Source organism: Erinaceus europaeus, chromosome 7 (genome assembly GCF_950295315.1).
Source record: "Erinaceus europaeus chromosome 7, mEriEur2.1, whole genome shotgun sequence".
Classification (NCBI taxonomy): Eukaryota; Metazoa; Chordata; class Mammalia; order Eulipotyphla; family Erinaceidae; genus Erinaceus; species Erinaceus europaeus.
The window spans coordinates 38799974-38817841 of NC_080168.1; the positions used below are offsets into that span (position 1 = coordinate 38799974).

Here is a 17868-nt window from a genome sequence, read left to right on the forward strand (position 1 = left end):
ATATTAAATATTTATTTTTTACATAACGGGAAACCACAGCATCATTCTGGCACATGAAATGCTGGGGACTGAACTCAGGACCTCATGCTTGAGAATCCAGTACTTTATTTACCACACCACCTCTTGAGCAGCTACTCTTTCCTAATTATTGACATCATCTATTCATTTTATTTTGACATTAAGCCTTTTTAATTTTCATGCACATTAATGGATTTTTAAAAATATTTTCATTTGTTATTAAAAGTGTGTAACAATATTATAAGATTACAATAGTTCCACACCACACCCACCACCAAAGAGAACCACCGTAGTTTTCACAAGTCTTACAGATTGCTTGCTTCTGTTTTGTTTGGATTTTTTTGTTTTGCTTTGCCAACTTCATGTAAATCAGATCTCTGTATTCCACATATGAGTGAAACCATTTGTCTTTCAACTCTTTACTTATTTTGCTAAGCATAATCACCTCCAGTTCCACCCACTTTATCCCTGAGGACACAACATTATCTTTTCTGATTACAGAGTAATATTCCATGGAGTCTTTATCCCATGACTTCTTTAGCCAGTTGGTGGGCATTTGGGCTGTGGATTTGTTTTCTGTTGTGAGGATGAATGAGAAAGTTCAGATCCCTTTCATAGGAGATGCGAGTTAGCTTATGATTTAAAATGCCCTGTGACTGCTGCTCTGAACAGTACTTGGTATATCCCACTAGCTTCCTCCTGCATGTGTTTCTTATTCCCCTGTGACTTCTCTTTATTAAATCTAAATATATCAGTTGTGGTATTTTCCAGACATGCATGCAATTAGTAGCTTGCTGATTCTGTTTGCCTAGGCCAAGTCATAGAATTTTGAATATTTTACTATTTTCATAGTAACAGTAACTGGCAGAAGGGTCCTACATTTGCAGATAGTGTCTATAATCTGACATTGCCTACATGGATTGTTTCCATTGAGTATAAATCCAAGTTTTCTGAATAAGCTGAGTTAATTCCTACCATTGCAATTTTATGATAGGAAAATTCTGTGCATCCTACCAACAGAGTAGAAAACTGCTTTCTGTGTGTCCTTTTTTTATCATTTTATTGGGGGGTTAATAGGTTACAGTAAAGTTGTTGAGAGATTAATACAGTTTATCACCTCCCCATGGTAAGTGTCTGAAAAAACATTCTCACCCCCAACTTAAGTCCACTTCTACCATCTGCACCAGTTCCCCAAAGTCCCCCTTCTCCTTCCTCCCCTTCCTTCCCTAGATTCTTTTGCTTTGGTGCAATATATGTTATTCAGTCCAAAGGTTTTGTAGAATTCATTTGTAAAACCATCTGGTCCAGGACTTTTATTTTTTGGGGAGATTTTTGATAACTGTTTCAATTTCATTAGCTGTGATGGGCCTGTTCATGTTATCTACTTCCTCTTTACTTAGTTTTGGAAGTTGGTAGGTATCTAGGAAATCGTCCATTTCTTCCAGGTTTTCTAGCTTGGTGGCATATAGTTGTTCATAGAAGCCTCACATAATATGTTGAATTTCTGCGGTGTCTGTTGTGATATCTCCTCTTTCATTTACTATCCGATTTATTTGGGTCTTCTCCCTTTTTTGTTTTGTGAGTCTGGCTGAAGGTTTGCCGATTTTGTTCACTCTTTTCGAAGAACCAACATTTACTTTCGTTGATCTTTTGTATGGTTTTCTTATTCTCAATGTTATTTATTTCTGCCCTAACTTTAGTCATTTCTGTCCTTCCGGTTGCTTTAGGGTTCCTTTGTTCTTCTTCTTCTAGGTCTTTAAGATGTGAAATCAGGCCGTTTATTTGTGCTTTTTCTTGTTTCCTAATGTGTGCTTGAATAGCTATGAACTTCCTTCTCAGTACTGCCATAGCTGTGTCCCAAATATTTTGATAGCTTGTGTCTTCATTTTCATTGAACTCTCAAAACATTTTTATTTCTTCCTTTATTTCCTCTTTGACCCAAAAGTTAAGAAGTATACTGTTGAGCTTCCACTTTTTGGGACTATTACTAATCTTTTGTTGATTGTTAAGTGTTAGTTTAATTCCACTGTGGTCTGAGAAGATGCTTGGGATGATTTCAATGCTCTTGAATTTGCTGATGCTGTCTTTGTGGCCTAACATATGGTCTGTCTTTGAGAATGACCCATGTGGATTTGAGTAAAATGTGTATTCCAGTTTCTTCGGATGAATGACTCTGAAAATCTCCTAGTTTATCTATCTCTTCATTTTGCTCCCTTATGTCTTTATTGATTTTTTGCCTGGATGATCTGTCAAGTTGAGAGAGTGGGGTATTAAAGTCCCATACTATGATTGTGTTGCTGTTACTATATTGCTGTAGCTCTTTCAGTAGACGTTTGATGTGTTTAGATGGCTTCTCATTGGGTGCATAGATGTTAATAATTGTTAAGTCTTCTTGATTAACTGGTCCTCTGAGTATTAAGTAGTGTCCATTCCTATCTTTTTTAATCTTATCTATTTTAAATTCTATCATGTCCGATATGAGAATAGCTGTTCCTGCCCTTTTTTGTGGGCCATTGACTTGTATGATAGTTTTTCATCCTTTCACTTTAAGTCTGTGTTTGTCCTGTTGAGTTAGGTGGGTTTCCTGTAGACAACGTATTGTTGGGTTGTATTTTCTGATCCATCTTCCTACTCTGTGTCTTTTAATAGGTGAATTCAGGCCATTGACATTTATTGATATCAAAGATTGAAGATATTTTAACACCATTATTGTAGAGTTTTGGAACGTTCTGATATATATCCTATTTATGGTGGTCTCATTGTTTATAGGAGACCTTTTAGCACTTCTTTCAGGGCATGCTTGGTGATAATTGATTCCTTCAACTGTTGCTTGTCTGAGAAGGTTTTGATGCCTCCATCTAGTTGAATGACAGTCTAGCAGGATATAGTATTCTTGGTTGAAAGCCTTTCTCACTGAGCACTCGATAGATATCTTGCCATTCTCTTCTGGCCTGTAGTGTTTGTGTGGAGAAGTCTGCTGCTAATCTTATGGGTTTTCCTCTGTAGGTGACTCTTTGTTTTTGTTTTTCTCTTGCAGCCTTCAGGATCCCTTCTTTATCCTTATTCCTTTCCATTCTAGTTGGAAATTCCATTCTAGTTGGTGTCTTTAAGTCTGGGTTAATTCTGTTTGGGACCCTCTGGGCTTCTTGAATCTTTATGTCTTTGATGTTGTCAAGACCAGAGAAGTTTTCAGCTATTATGGCCTGAAGAATGCTTTCTTCCTCTCCCTCTCTTTCTTCCTCTGGTAAGCCTATAATTCGTACATTGTTTCTTTTGAAGTTATCACATAAGACTCTTTTGTTGTTTTCAGCATCTCTTAATCTCTTTTTGAGATCTCTTACTTCTTTTTTAGTTGTTCTAATTCGTCCTCGATCTTGCTAATTCTGTCTTCAGCCTCATTGATTCTATTCTCTCTGCCCTCTACTGTTTTCTGGAGTTCATCTATTTTGTTACCCTGTTCTCATACTGTTTTAGCTTGTTCAGCTAGTTGTGTTCTTAGCTCAGCTATTTCAGCTTTCAGCTCTCTAATAACCTTGAGATAATTAATGTTTTCTTCCGGAGTCTCATTTGTTGTTCCTGTATTTCTGATTACAATTCTTTCAAATTCTTTATTCACTCCGGTGATTATTTCCTTAGCTAGCGTTTGGATGTTGAACTCGTTGTTTTGTGCTTCACCCTTTGGGGGGCTTTTAGCTGGACTCTTGTCCTGGTTTGTTTCTCCAGTATTTCTTCTTGTTGGTTTAACCATTCTATATAGTATGTTATGAGTTCCCTCTCTCAGTACTTTTCAAATTACTGATCACTCTTGGCTGGATTGACTTGTGTCTAAGTAAATTAATTAAAGGATTCACAGTGGTGGAAGTTAACAGTTGCTTCAATAGTATTTTAATCCCTGAGTTGGAGTTCAGTGGTTTAAAAGCCCATTTTTTTTTTCTTCCCTGTAGGATATGGGAGCCTGAGGGCTTTTAAACACTAAGTAGGCTTCTTAGCTTAATCACTGATTCCTGACCAAGAGATAAAGCAGGGTATGGCAGAGATAATCCAGTGGTTATGCAAAGAGACTTTCACAGCCCCACCACTATGCCACCGAGGTATAGGTCTTCTCCTGAGTTTCCTGGTTAGATCTCTCTCCCCTGGTGTCCCTACCTGATGCTGCTCCAGATTCTGAGGGCAGTAGCAGTGGAGACCCAGAGTTGCACTTGGTGAGTCTCCAGGGAGTCCTCTCCTCCCTTCAGCTGTCCCCTTGTTGGTGGAACAGATTGGAGGTTGGTGTCTCAACTGATAAACTGCTGGGACTGTTACCAGCCACTTAATCTCTCCCTAGGCTCCTCTCTGTCACCAGCCACACGTGTTTGCACTCACCGGTGATTTGGTGGGTTCCTGTAGTCATTCTAGTCCTGTCTTGTTTCAGTCCCAGGTGGTCTCCTTTGGTATTTCTAGTTGATGTGGTAGAGGAGAGGAGAGGAGAGAAAGAGATCTGCTGCTGCTCATAGCCCTGCCACTGGAAGTCTCTCTGACTATTATTTCTTTTTTAAATTTTTTTATTTTATTTAAGAAAGGATTAATTAACAAACCATAGGGTAGGAGGGGTACAACTCCACACAATTCCCACCACCCAATCTCCATATCCCACCCCCTCCCCTGATAGCTTTCCCATTCTCTATCCCTCTGGAAGCATGGACCCAGGGTCATTGTGGGTTGCAGAAGTAGAAAGTCTGGCTTCTGTAATTGCTTCCCCGCTGAACATGGGCGTTGACTGGTCGGTCCATAATCTCAGTCTGCCTCTCTCTTTCCCTAGTAGGGTGGGTCTCTGGGGAAGCTGAACTCCAGGACACATTGGTGGGGTCTTCAATCCAGGGAAGCCTGGCTAGCAGCCTGATGGCATCTGGAACCTGGTGACTGAAAAGAGAGTTAACATACAAAGCCAAACAAATTGTTGAGCAATCATGGAGAATAGTGGAGAGGAACTGTTAGGGAGGTACTCACTGCAAACTCTAGTGTACTTCTAATTCCATCTCAGGTGGTTCACTTTCTAACAAAGTCCCAAAACCTAGATATACACCAGTTTCTGTGAGAGAGAGCATATGTTCACACGTATCCATAAACTACTGCAAAATATATACTTGACTATTATTTCTATATAATTAGATATATTATATCTAGTTAGATATATTATATTTCTTATAACTAGATATATTCATTTATTTGCCCTTTTTTCCTATGATTCTGCTTTCTTTTTCTCTCTCTCTCTTTTTTTTTTCCCTTGGGCTTGGTGCCTGCCCTATAAATCCTGGAGGCTATTTTTTTCCTTTTATTGCCCTTGTTGTTTTTTTTTTTTGTTGTTGTTGTTATTGCTGCCATTGTTCTTGGGTAGGACAGAGAAATTAAGAAAGGAGGGAAGATGCTGGGGGGGAGGAGAAATAAACCTGCAGACCTGCTTCACCATTTGTGAGGTGGAGAGCCTGGGGGCTCTAACTGGGATCCTTAGACTGTCCTTGCACTTTCTGCCATGTGCGCTTAACCTGCTGTGCTACTGCCTGTCCCCCCCCTTCTCTTTCTTTCTAAGTCACACCTATACCTGTTACTACTTCCAAATGTCCCTCTTTTTTCTTCTTTACTCTCCGGGTCCTGATGGAAATGAAGTTCAGAGCCCTCCCCTCACATTTATCCCCCTCTGTGAGTATGGACCAAAACTCTTTTTGAGGTGGCAGAGGGTGGGATTCTGGTTTCTCTAATTGTTTCTCTGCTGGACGAACTTCTGCAGGTGGATCCGTATCCCCCCCTCCCACGTTTCTGTCTTTCCTTAGTCAGGTGGGGTTCCGGGGAGGTAAGGTCTCAGGTCACAGTGCAATTGTCTGCCGTGGAATCAGGATTAAATCACAGCAGCACCTGCGACTTGGTGGCTGAAGGGCAGTAAGATATAAAGCAGGACAAAATGCTCAATAAACAGAAACTGACAAGTATAGATATAGCAGATGAGAATAGAGATCTTCGGGTGGAGAGAAGCTGGGAAGTCTGTTTTAGGTATGTTCCTAAGGGCCCATGACTTTAGTGGTTTTTGCCTGAGCCCAACATCTAACATTCAGGTGAACTGAAAGTATTATCTGGGAAGATGTTGTCAGAAATGAGAATAGAACTAGACAGCTGGATTAGGGCAGAGAGTAGCTCCCAAACTTAAAGGAAATACATAAATATGATTAACTCTTTACCCAGGGCCAGTGTCTATTCCTATTTAGCACAGGAGCCATGTGCCCTCTTGATCCCTGTGGTCTGAGCTCTGTCCTTGTTTCTTGAGTTCCACCTGTGAATGAGATTCTCCAGTATCCATCCTTGTCTTTTCTGATTCATTTCACTTAATATGATTTTTTTTTCAAACTCCATCCAAATAAGGCAAAGCAATATTACTGTGTTTTAACTAATGTTGGGCCTGATCAAACTTATCATTTCCAGTTGGATAGCTGAAAATTAGTACATTAAACTCTTACATTGCTTTTATACATTTATGACCTTTTGCATTTCTCTTTCTGTAAACTGAACATTTTTCTTGTTCTTTTTAGATTTTCCTAGTTTTAAAATGATAGGTAAGCTCTACTTGTATATTACTAGAGAAATCAATCTTTTTGTTAAGCTAGGCCTTTTCATATAACCTATGCCTTGAGTAATAGCACCAGAGGAAAAACAAATTCTTTCAACGGGATCTTGGCTAATGTAGACAGGAATAATAGGCTTGTTTTTTGTCTTCTTTACTTTCCCACCTCTATCTCCTTCCCTAGTGATTATATCTATATGCATTTTTTAATCTTATAGAATCGATAAAAATTATCTCTGATACTTTTAATTTTGTGTTTTTTGTAGTATAAAATGTGTTAACATTAGCATACTGTAAGAATTCATAATAGGCTTGAACCTGGTATATGAACTTTCTATACTAGTTTCTGTGTTTTTTAATTATTATTATTGCTAGAAGTGACAGAAAGAAGAAGCATCAACTGTGTGGCTTATTATGTAAAACCTGTGCAATTTTGTGTCTTTTTCTCTTTCTTGGGAACCAACTTTTATTGTTCTTATTTTACTCATCAGACAACTGTAAGTGAAATCAGGAAACTCAACCTTTGTCATGTGGTTAGAAATTAAAATGTTAGACTATAACAAAAAGACCTGTATATCTCTATTGAATTACAAAGTTCACAATGTTTTCAGGAATTTTCCTCCAAAGTCTGGAAAATTATTCTCATCATGTCAATATATTTAGGACTGGGCTGACAGAGAAGAATATAATAGTTTATACAACTAGATAGTTTTGAATGTAAAAATACATTAACATATTTCGTGGCCTTTAGAGCAAATTGATAAGAGAGACAGAATATGAAGAAATTTACATTATAGTTTTTTAGTCTGACTTTCTGGTTTGCCCATACTATATTAATTAATTATCCTAAGATGCTTTCTGATGTTCTCATTGGCATGGTCTCTATCCTTGACTTATGAGGAGGCTCAGCCCCTCATGTGGATACTCAAAGGGTTTTAGATGAGCAGGCACTGGAATCATTAGTGTCTTCTTTATAGGCCTACAATGGGCACCATCAAGCCTTGGAAGTCCTTCTGCAGTCTCTGGTGGACCTGGATATCAGGGATGAGAAGGGTCGCACTGCCCTGGACCTGGCTGCCTTTAAGGGACACACAGAGTGTGTGGAAGCACTTATCAATCAGGGCGCATCCATCTTTGTGAAAGACAACGTAACCAAAAGAACCCCTCTTCATGCCTCAGGTAGGCCCTGTCTAGAATATGGTCCCCAGTTATGTGCTTTGCGTAAATGTGTGAGTAGAGGGATGAGTGCTTCTTCTTTCACCCCAGGTTTTTAAATAGCAGTTTTATTTTTTCCATTGGGTATACCTGTTCCCTCCCAAAATGCTTCTGACAGATTATCCACTTGAAGATGACTGATGTTCACTGACCATACAGACCCGTACCTTCCATGTTGAAGACTTTTGGCTCCTGCCCCCACCATATATAGATACCCACATTTATCTATAGCCTCTATCAAAGTGATACATTTTTTACTACCAGTGAACCTGCATGACACATCAAAATTATCCAAATAAAATAGTTTACATTAGGCTGTCTCTTGGTATTGTATATTCTGTATCTTTGGGCAAATATATAACAATATGCATTCATCAATAGGACAGAGTACAGTACTAAACACTCTGCCTTAAAAATCCTCCTAAGTTCAAGTAGAGTTCAAATCCTTATATCAGTAAGGAATACCAGAAGATTTCTTTGAAAAAGAGCAGGGCTTAACGTGATTTTCAGATGAGTTATATGGACCACAATTATAGAACATTTTAATGTATGAAAGCAACATTTTAATGTATTCTGGGGCAATTTGTGAAAGAAACTGGCAGAGAGCCACATAATCAGTGCATCATTCTGTCAGCCTGAAGAATATCTTTTTTTAAAATTTTTTATTTATAAAAAGGAAACATTGACCAAACCATAGGATAAGAGGGGTACAGCTTTGCACAATTCCCACCACCAGAACTCTGTATCCCATCCCCTTCCCTGATAGCTTTCCTATTCTTTAACACTCTGGGAGTATGGACCCAAGGTCATTGTGGGATGCAGAAGGTGGAAGGTCTGGCTTCTGTAATTGTTTCCCCGATGAACATGGGCGTTGACAGGTCGATCCATACTCCCGTCCTGTCTCTCTCTTTCCCTAGTGGGGAAGGGCTCTGGTGAAGCAGAGCTCCAGGACACATTGTTGGAGTTGTCTGTCCAGGGAAATCTGGTTGGCATCATGCTAGCATCTGGAACCTGGTGGTTGCCAAGAGAGTTAACATACAAAGCCAAAGAAATTGTTGAACAATCATGGACCTAAAGGCTGGAATAGTGCAGGGGAAGAGTTGGGGGGTCCTCCATTTTATAGATAGCTAGTAGGCATATTTTAGTTAGATTCCAATGGGCCTGTAGCTATATTAGTTTTTTTTTCCCTGGGCCTGAAATCTGAAATGCAGGTGGATCCAAGTTATTGTCTGGGGAGATGATGTCATGGCTGGGAAAAGGACCAGAAAGCTAGATCAGGGAAGAGAGTAAGCTCCCTTAATATGGGAAAGGGATATAAATATTGTTGACTGTAAACCCCATCAATTTAATGTGATCTGGGAGCCATAATTAGCTTAGGAGCCTATGTGACCTCTGCATCCCTCTAGATCTGAGCTCACATTCTGTGGTCATGAGTAGGAACATTCCATTCTGCCCCAATATTGACCCATCTTCCTCAGATGTAGCATAGATTATGTTTTCCATCCTGCCATCAAAGAACAGAACATTCTCTACCGTTGTTGATCCAAGTTGAGGGCAAGGTCCTACGGGGGCCCACAAAGGGGTCTACTTTATTGTTCCAGATAGAGATGACCAGTAACAATGGACAGAGGGATTTATTCGAGATCTAGGCCCATCAAGTCTGTTTGGGAATCTCAGGACTCCTCGATTAGGGTCCCAGCTGATGGAATGTTAGTAACTAAAGAGTCATTGTTGAAGTATGCCAGTCTCTTGCCCTTATTCAGCTTTTGCACCCTTGCTTTGCTAAGATTAGCTTTGGAGTGAGTGAGAGAACTGTAATAGGAAGTAGGTGAGGAGGGTATCTAAGTCTAAGTAGACACTATTTCATTATGAATTTGATACTGACTACAGACTATTGTGTCTCTTTGCTTGCAGGTAAATAGTTTGCCCGAATTTATGGATACATGTGAACATATACTCTATCTTACGGGAAAAGGTCTATATCTAGGTTTTGGGACTTTGTTAGAAAGTGAACATCCTGGAAAGGAATTATAGAGTACTATGAAAGGAAAGGTCTCACCCGAGTGATGAGGCTGAACGGTTGACATTAAATGCCTGATGATTCTGGAGACAGTCTGAAGTGAAGCATGCTGAGATGGCACTCGTTGCATTGATTAGGTTGGGATCGTCAGATGCAATATTATTTGATATGAATTGAGAGAAGCATGCAGGAAAGTGCGCCCCACCCTAAGGTTCCAGGACTGGGGGAAATATAGGCTCTATAGTGGAAATGTGAGGTTCCTGCTGTCTTAGGGTTCAAGAAGACAATAGATAGTTATTGTTATCATCACCTTATTTGGTAATAGGGTTAACTTTGAAAAGTCCCGTGTTAGGATTTGCTGTATAATACCCAGTATCTTGTATATAGCTGTGCCACCAGTTGCTTCTGTTCTGCCTGGTCTAGGCTTTTGAGAGAGTCAACATATCGAAGACTCAGCCTATGTATTAAAAAGACTCAGTCTGTGTTTTAAAAAGTTTGAGACATACAATCAAATTTTTCCCCTCTCATATTAATTAGTGATTTATATGACTACAATTTAATAGGAGTGTACATAGACACCATTCCCACCACCAAAAGACTGTGTCCCCTCCCACCAACCCACCCCCACCACCCCAACACCCCTGGAAGCCGAATGTCCACCCTCCCCCTCACCACAGGGTTTTTACTTTGGTGCCCTACTACAAATTTAGTCAGATCCTGCTTTTAGTTTCCCTTTCTGTTCTTCTTTCTCAACTTCTGTTGATGAGTGGGATCATCCCATACTCATCTTTATCTTTCTGACTTAGCTCACTTAACCTATTTCCTTCTAGCTCCATCCAAGATGGGTCAGAGAAGGTGGGTTCATTGTTCTTAATAGACGCATAACATTCCATTGTGTATATACACCACAGCTTTCTCAGCCACTCATCTGTTGTTGGGCACCTGGGTTGCTTCCAGGTTTTAGCTATTATGAATTGTGCTGCTATGAACATAGGTGTACACATATATTTTTGGTAGGGTGTTATGGAGTCCTTGGGAAAGGAATTACTGGGTCATATGGAAGGTCCATGTCGAGCCTTGTGAGAGTTTTCCAGACAGCTCTCCAGAGAGGCTGGACCAGTTTACATTCCCACCAGCAGTGCAGAAGGGTTCCTCTGTCCCCACAGCCTCTCCAGCATTTGTTGCTGCTGTCCTTTTTGATGTATGCCATTCTCACAGGAGTGAGGTGGTATCTCCATGTTGTCTTTATTTACATTTCTCTGACAATCAGCGACCTGGAGCAGTTTTTCATATGTTTGGATCTCCTCTGAAGTGAATGTTTTGTTCATATCCTCTGCCCATTTTTGGATGAGGTCATTTGCTTTTTTGTTGCTAAGTTTGCTGAGCTCTTTGTATATTTTGGTGATTAGTCTCTTGTCTGATGTATGGCATGTGTAGATCTTCTCCCATTCTGTGAGGGGTCTCTTTGTTTGTGAGATAGTTTCTTTGGATGTGCAGAAGCCTTTCAATTTGATGTAGTTCCATTGGTTTGTTTCTGCTTTAGTCTTCCTTGCAATTGGGTTTGTTTCATCAAAGATGTCCTTGAGATCTAGGTGGGAAAGTGTTCCACCAATGTTTTCCTCTAAGTATTTGATAGTTTCTGGTCTAACATCCAGGTCCTTGATCCATTTGGAGTTGCTTTTTGTTTCTGGTGAGATAAGGTTTCATTCTTCTGCATGTTTCAACCCAGTTTCCCCAGCACCATTTATTGAAGAGAGCCTCCTTCTTCCATTTAATACTTTGGGCCCCCTTATCAAAGATGAGATGTCCATATGTGTGGGCGTTTAGTTCTGGGCTTTCAATTCTGTTCCACTGGTCTGTGTGCCAATTTTTGTTCCAGTACCAGGCTGTTTTGATGATGATGGCCTTATAATATAGTTTGAGATCTGGGAGTGTGATGCCTCCATTTCTGTTTCTTTTCCTCAAGATGGTTTTGGCAATTCTAGGTGTTTTCTGGTTCCAGGTAAATGATTGTAGTTTTTTTTTCTATTCTCTTAAAAAAGCTTGGTAGAACTTTGATGAGTATCGCATTAAATTTGTATATGGCTCTGGGGAGAATATTCTTTTTGCTGATATTTTTCTATTCTTCCAATCCATGAGTATGGGATGTCTTTCTATTTCTTGGTATCAGTTTCTATTTCCTTGAAGAGTGACTCATAGTTTTCAGTATACAAGTCTTTCACTTCTTTGGTCAGCTTTATGCCTATGTATTTTATTGATTTTGCTGCAACAGTGAATGGGAGTGATTTCTGGATGTCTTCTTCTTCAGATTTAGTGTTTGCATAAAGAAATGCCACTGATTTTTGTACATTGATTTTGTAGCCTGACACCTTGCTATATTGCCTAATAACTTCCAGTAGTTTTCTACTGGATTCTTTAGGTTTTTCTATGTATATTATCATATCATCTGCAAATAGTGAGGGCTGGACTTCTTCCCTTCCAATCTGTATTCCTTTGATTTCTTTCTCTTGCCTGATTGCTATGGCAAGAACTTCCAATACTATCTTGAAGAGTAATGTTGATAGTGGACAGCCCTGTCTAGTCCCCAATCTGAGGGGGAATGCTCTCAGCTTCTGTCCATTGAATATGATGTTGGCTGTAAGTTTGCTATATAGGGACGCCACTATCTTGAGGAATTTCCCATCTATTCCCATTTTTTGTAGTGTTTTGAGCATGAATGGTCATTGGATTTTGTTAAAGGCAAATCTGCATGTATTGAGATAATCATGTGGTTTTTGGTTTTGCTTTTATTGATGTGGTGAATGACATTGATTGACTTACATATGTTGAATCAGCCTTGCATTCCTGGGATAAATCCCACTTGGTCATGATGAACAATCTTCCTGATATACTGCTATATCCGGTTGGCCAAGATCTTGTTGAATATTTTGGCATCTATGTCCATCAGAGATATTGGTCTGTAGTTTTCCTTTTTTGTTGTGTCCCTGTCTGATTTTAGTATCAGGGTGATGTTGGCTTCCTAGAAGGTGGGAGAGAGTGTTCCTATTTTTTCGATCTTGTGGAAAAGCTTTAGAAGTATAGGTATTAACTGTTTCCTGAAGGTTTTGTAGAATTCATTTGTGAAGCCATCAGGTCCAGGACTTTTGTTGTTGGGAAGATTCTTAATAACTGTTTCGAATTCTTTGTCTGTGATTGGTGCATTTAGGTTTTGTGGTTCTTCTTGGTTCAGTTTTAGAAGGGTATATGTTTCTAGGAATTCTTCCATTCCTTCCAGTTGTTCATAGAAATTTTGCATGATTTTCTGGGTTTCTATGGTGTTAGTTGTGATATCTCCTCTATTGTTTACAATTCTATTAATTTGAGTCTTCTTTTTTTTTTCTTTTTCTTTTTAGTGAGTCTGGCTAGGGGTTTATCAATCTTGTTTAATTTTTCAATGAACCAATATTTGGCTTCATTGGTCTTTTGTATGGTTCTCTTATTTTCAATGTTGTTTATTTCTGCTCTAATTTTAGTGATATCTGCTTGCTTTAGGGTTCCTTTGTTCCTCTTCTTCTAAGTCCTTAAGGTGTGCAGTACAGTCATTTATTTGAGCTTTTTTTGTTGTTCTTTAATATGTGATTGTATGGCTATGAGTTTCCCTCTCAGTACTGCTTTAGCTGTGTCCCAAATATTTTTATAGCTTGTGTCTTCATTTTCATTTGTTTCCAGGAGCATTTGAATTTCTTGCTTGAGTGTCTCTCTTACCTAGTGGTTCTTAAGCAGTATGTTGTTGAGTTTCCAAATTCTGTGACTTTTATTAATTTTCTGTTTGTTGTTAAATGTTAGCTTTACTCCACTGTGGTCTGAGATGATTTCATGCTTGGGATGATTTCAATGCTCTTGAATTTGTTGATGCTGTCTTTGTGGCCTAACATGTAGTCTATCCTTGTGGATGTGCTGTGTGGATTTGAAACGAAGGTGTATTCCAGTTTTTTGGAGTGAAGGGTTCTGAAAATGTCCAGAAGGTCTAGTTTGTCCATCTCTTCATTTAATTCTCTTGTTTCTTTATTGATTCTCTGCTTTGTTGACCTGTCTAAATGTGAGATTGGGGTGTTGAAGTCTCCCACTATTATTGTATTACTATTGATGTATTTTTGTAGTTCTTTCAGTAGGTGCTTGATGTATTTAGGTGGTCCTTCATTGGGTGCTTAGATGTTAGTAATTGTCAAATCTTCTTGGTTGATCGATCCTCTAATCATTATGTAATAGCCTTGCCTATCTTTTAATACTTAATTTAATTTAAAGTCTATTGTGTCAGAGATGCGAATGGCTGTTCCTGCCCTTTTTTGTGTTCCATTAGCCTGTATGATAGTTTTCCATCCTTTCACTTGAAGTCTGTGTCTGTCTTGTTGGGTCAGGTGGGATTCTTTCAAGCAGCATCTGGTTGTGTTGTGTTTTCTGATCCATCCTCCCACTCTTTGAATGGGTGAGTTTAAGCCATTGACATTTATTGATATTATGGATTGAATGTATTGTAGTGCCATTATTCAACAATTTTTTATTTGCTCTGATATATGGCATGTATTATAGTGATGTTCTTGTTTATAAGAGGTCTTTCAGGACCTCTTTCAGGGCAGGCTTGGTGATGGTTGCCTCCTTTAACTGTTGTCTGTCTGAGAAGGTTTTGATCCCTCCATCTAGTTTGAATGAAAGTCTAGCAGGATATATTATCCTTGGTTGAAACCCTTTTCTTTCAGGGCTCAATAGATATCTTGCCATTCTCTTCTGGCTTTTAGAGTTTGAGTGGAGAAGTCTGCTGATAATCCTATGGGTTTTCCCCTGTATGTGACTTTTTGTTTTTCTTTTGTAGCCTGTAAGATCCTTTCTTTATCCTTACTTCTTTTCATTGTAACTATGATGTGTCTTGGTGTCTTCAGGTCTGGGTTAATTCTGTTTGGGAATCTCTGGGCCTCTTGAATCTTGTCTTTTGTGTTGTTCAGGTCTGGAAAGTTTTCTTCTATAATTTCCTCTCTTTCTTCCTCTGGCAGGCCAATTATACAAATGTTACTTCTTTTGAGATCATCATGTCTCTGTTGTTGTTTTCAGTGTCTCTCAATCTCTTTTTGGACTCTTTTACCTCTTTCTTAGTTTTCTCTAGTTCATCCTCTGTCAAGCTCATTCTGTTTTTTGCTTCTGTTAGCCTGCTTTCCCTTCCCTCAGCTTCTTTCTTCAGTTCAGTTATAGTATTAGCTTGTTTTTCTAATTGACCTTTTAGTTCAGCTATTTCAGCTTTCAGTTCTCTGATTACCTTGAGATAGCTAGTATTTTCCTTGAGGGTCTTATCTGTTGTTCTGATAGCCCTTTCCTCCATTGTTGTTTTCATTTCTGTGATTATTAAGTTTACTATTGCTTGCATACTTTTCTTATCTCTGGTTACTTCCGAATGATTTGGAGTTTCTTCTGGGATCCTGTCTTGATTCATTGTGGTTACAGTTTTATTTGCTCTTCATTTAACCATTTTTTTATTGATGTGTTTTTTATTTTTCTATTCTGTCGTTCTTCTGCTATTGTGTTTTGAGTACAAGCCGTGCTATGCTAAACACCTTTATGACAAATGCAATCACCAACCTCAGAAATTACAGCAATAGTAACTGAAGCAAGGATTGATGCAGTTTAAGCAATACCAGTTAGCCACACAACAGCTCCCATCCAAGAAAAAATAGCAACCATATCTAAAGGAATGAGAAAGAGAAAGGAAAAAAAGGGAAAGCAAGAATAGACAATTATGTGAATCTACTGTCCACTGAAAATTCTAGGGATAGCAAGAGGAGAAAGGGAAGTAGAGAAGAGAAACACCCACAGATAGTCAGATTTCTTCCCCAAAATAATTCACAAACAAGTATCAGTGAATTCAGAAAGTAAATGAAGGAGGAAGGAATAAGACAAGAACAAGAAGAAAAAAAGGAGCAGTGAAAGGAAAGAGGTTTTTTTTTAAATTTAACTAGGAGTGGGGGAAAAGGAAAGGAAAGTGGAGGGAAGTAGAGTGAAAGAAGTTCTTTTCACAATGGATAGGACACCTAGTCACCCTATCCCGCGAATCGTAGGTCACAGGCCGCTTCTTGTTGGAGATCATGCCAGCAGCTGCCTCGAAGTCACCATCTTGGCTTGGCCCCCCACCCAGAATATCTTTTATCTGTGGCTCAGACTCCTGATACATCAGATGCAAAAATAGACTCAAAAAAGTGTGTATGTAGGCAAAAAGTGAGCTGTTTTCCAATACTAGAATTTTTTGTCTATGTCCATGAGATGAAATTGTGCCAAGACACTTCTAAAACCAACATAAAGTTAGTATGGAAGACTCTTTAGCTCAATTAGGACATAAATATCTTTGGGGTGTGGAAAGTTGATAAAATTGACCTTTGTTTAGAATTATATATGTAGTTTTATAAAGAGATATAGCTATCTCTGCACACAATGAAATAATTAGTTATTTTATTTGACACTATAGAGGGAGAGGGAAGAGGAGATAGGTAGGAAGATTGAAAGAGATACCTACAGCATTGTTCTGCTTCTTGTGAAGCTTCCCTCCTTCAGGTGAGGCGGGAGTCCTGGGCATAATGACATGTGAGCTCAACCCGGCATGCCACAATATAGCCCCCAGTAATGGATGTATTGAGGGTCCAAATGAATTAAGAGTTTTACAAAATACTTTGTTACTCTTGTGAAAATTTTCTTGGAACATTTGTTTTTGTAAAAGTCTGTCACATCTCTGAAGGAAAAAATATGGAAGTGTCTACTATTTAATTGCTTAGAAATGATTATTCCAAGAAAAAAAAATTCTGCTTTGAGATCAGTAATGTATGGTTAAATGATAAATTTTTATTTCCCATTACAGTTGGTCTTTTGGCTCCCTGAGCATGCTTGGTATTGTTGTAACATTGAAATTCAGTTCTCCTTTATTATCATCATCATTATTATTATCTTTATTTACTTATTGGGCAGAGACAGCCAGAAGGGGAGATAGAGAGGCAGAGAGACAGAGAGACACTTGAAGACTTGCTATATCACTTGCAAATCTTTCTCCCTGTGGATGAGGCCTAGGGACTCAAACCAGAGTCCTTGCACATTGTAATGTGTGCTCAACCAGGTCCTCAGTTCTCCTTTTTAAAGCTGAGTTACCTGTTTCTAAGGCAGCCATCCTGTGTTAGTTGCTGTGTACTTCTTTACTATTACAAATGGCTTGTTTTGTGGGAAATTGCCATTGTGAATAGGTAAACAATGAAGAAAAAAATATGTCATTCAGGTGCCACTGTGCATTGGTTATGAGCCAATGGAGTCCCCTAGTGGTCAAGAAAATGGCCTTCCTTTTGTAGTTTTCCCTCATGTCATTCATTAATGACATTAGGACATGCACAAGATCCAGGGTCATTATTGAGATGCAGAAGGTTGAAGGTCTGGCTTCTGTACTTGCTTCCCCAATGAACTTGGGCATTGACAGGTCGATCCATACTCCCAGCCTGTCTCTCTCTTTCTCTCTGGGGAAGCAGAGTTCCAGCACACATTGATGGGGTCATTTGCCCAGGGAAGTCTGGTTGCCATCATGGTAGCATCTGGAACCTGGTGGCTAAAAAAAAGAGTTAACATATAAAGCCAAACAAATTGTTGATTAATTATGAACCTAGCAGCTAGAATATTGCAGATAAAGATTTGGGGTCTCCGTTTTGCAGATAACTAGTAGGCCTATTTTAGTTATATTCCAAAGGGCCTATGACTATACTAGTTTTTTCCTGAGCCTGACCTCTGATATGCAGGTGGAACCAAGTTGTTGTCTGGGGAGATGATGTCATGGCTGGAAAATGGGCTAGAAATCTGGATCAGGGAAGAGAGTAGCTCCCAAATATGGGAAAGGTATATAAATATTGTTGACTATAAACCCCATTGATTTGATATGGGGCCCATATTCAGCTTAGAAGCCTATGTAACCTCTGTATCCCGGTAGGTCTGAGCTCACACTCTGTGGTCATGGGTAGGAATGTTCCAAGCTGCC

The 17868-nt window shown here is 39.1% G+C and overlaps 1 protein-coding gene across 10 annotated transcripts in view; it reads left to right on the plus strand.

The window, feature by feature from the left end:
- The window catches only part of ANKRD44 (ankyrin repeat domain 44), a 416898-nt gene that overhangs the window by 348526 nt on the left and 50504 nt on the right, over positions 1-17868 (plus strand). For all 10 annotated transcript variants that reach the window (XR_009550679.1, XM_060194225.1, XM_060194230.1 and 7 more), the window contains exon 18: positions 7585-7786. Coding sequence is in view for 9 of the 10 variants with exons in the window: in XM_060194225.1 (XP_060050208.1) it covers positions 7585-7786 (202 nt within the window). In the remaining variant the exon portion in view is untranslated. The remainder of the gene's footprint in view (positions 1-7584; positions 7787-17868) is intronic.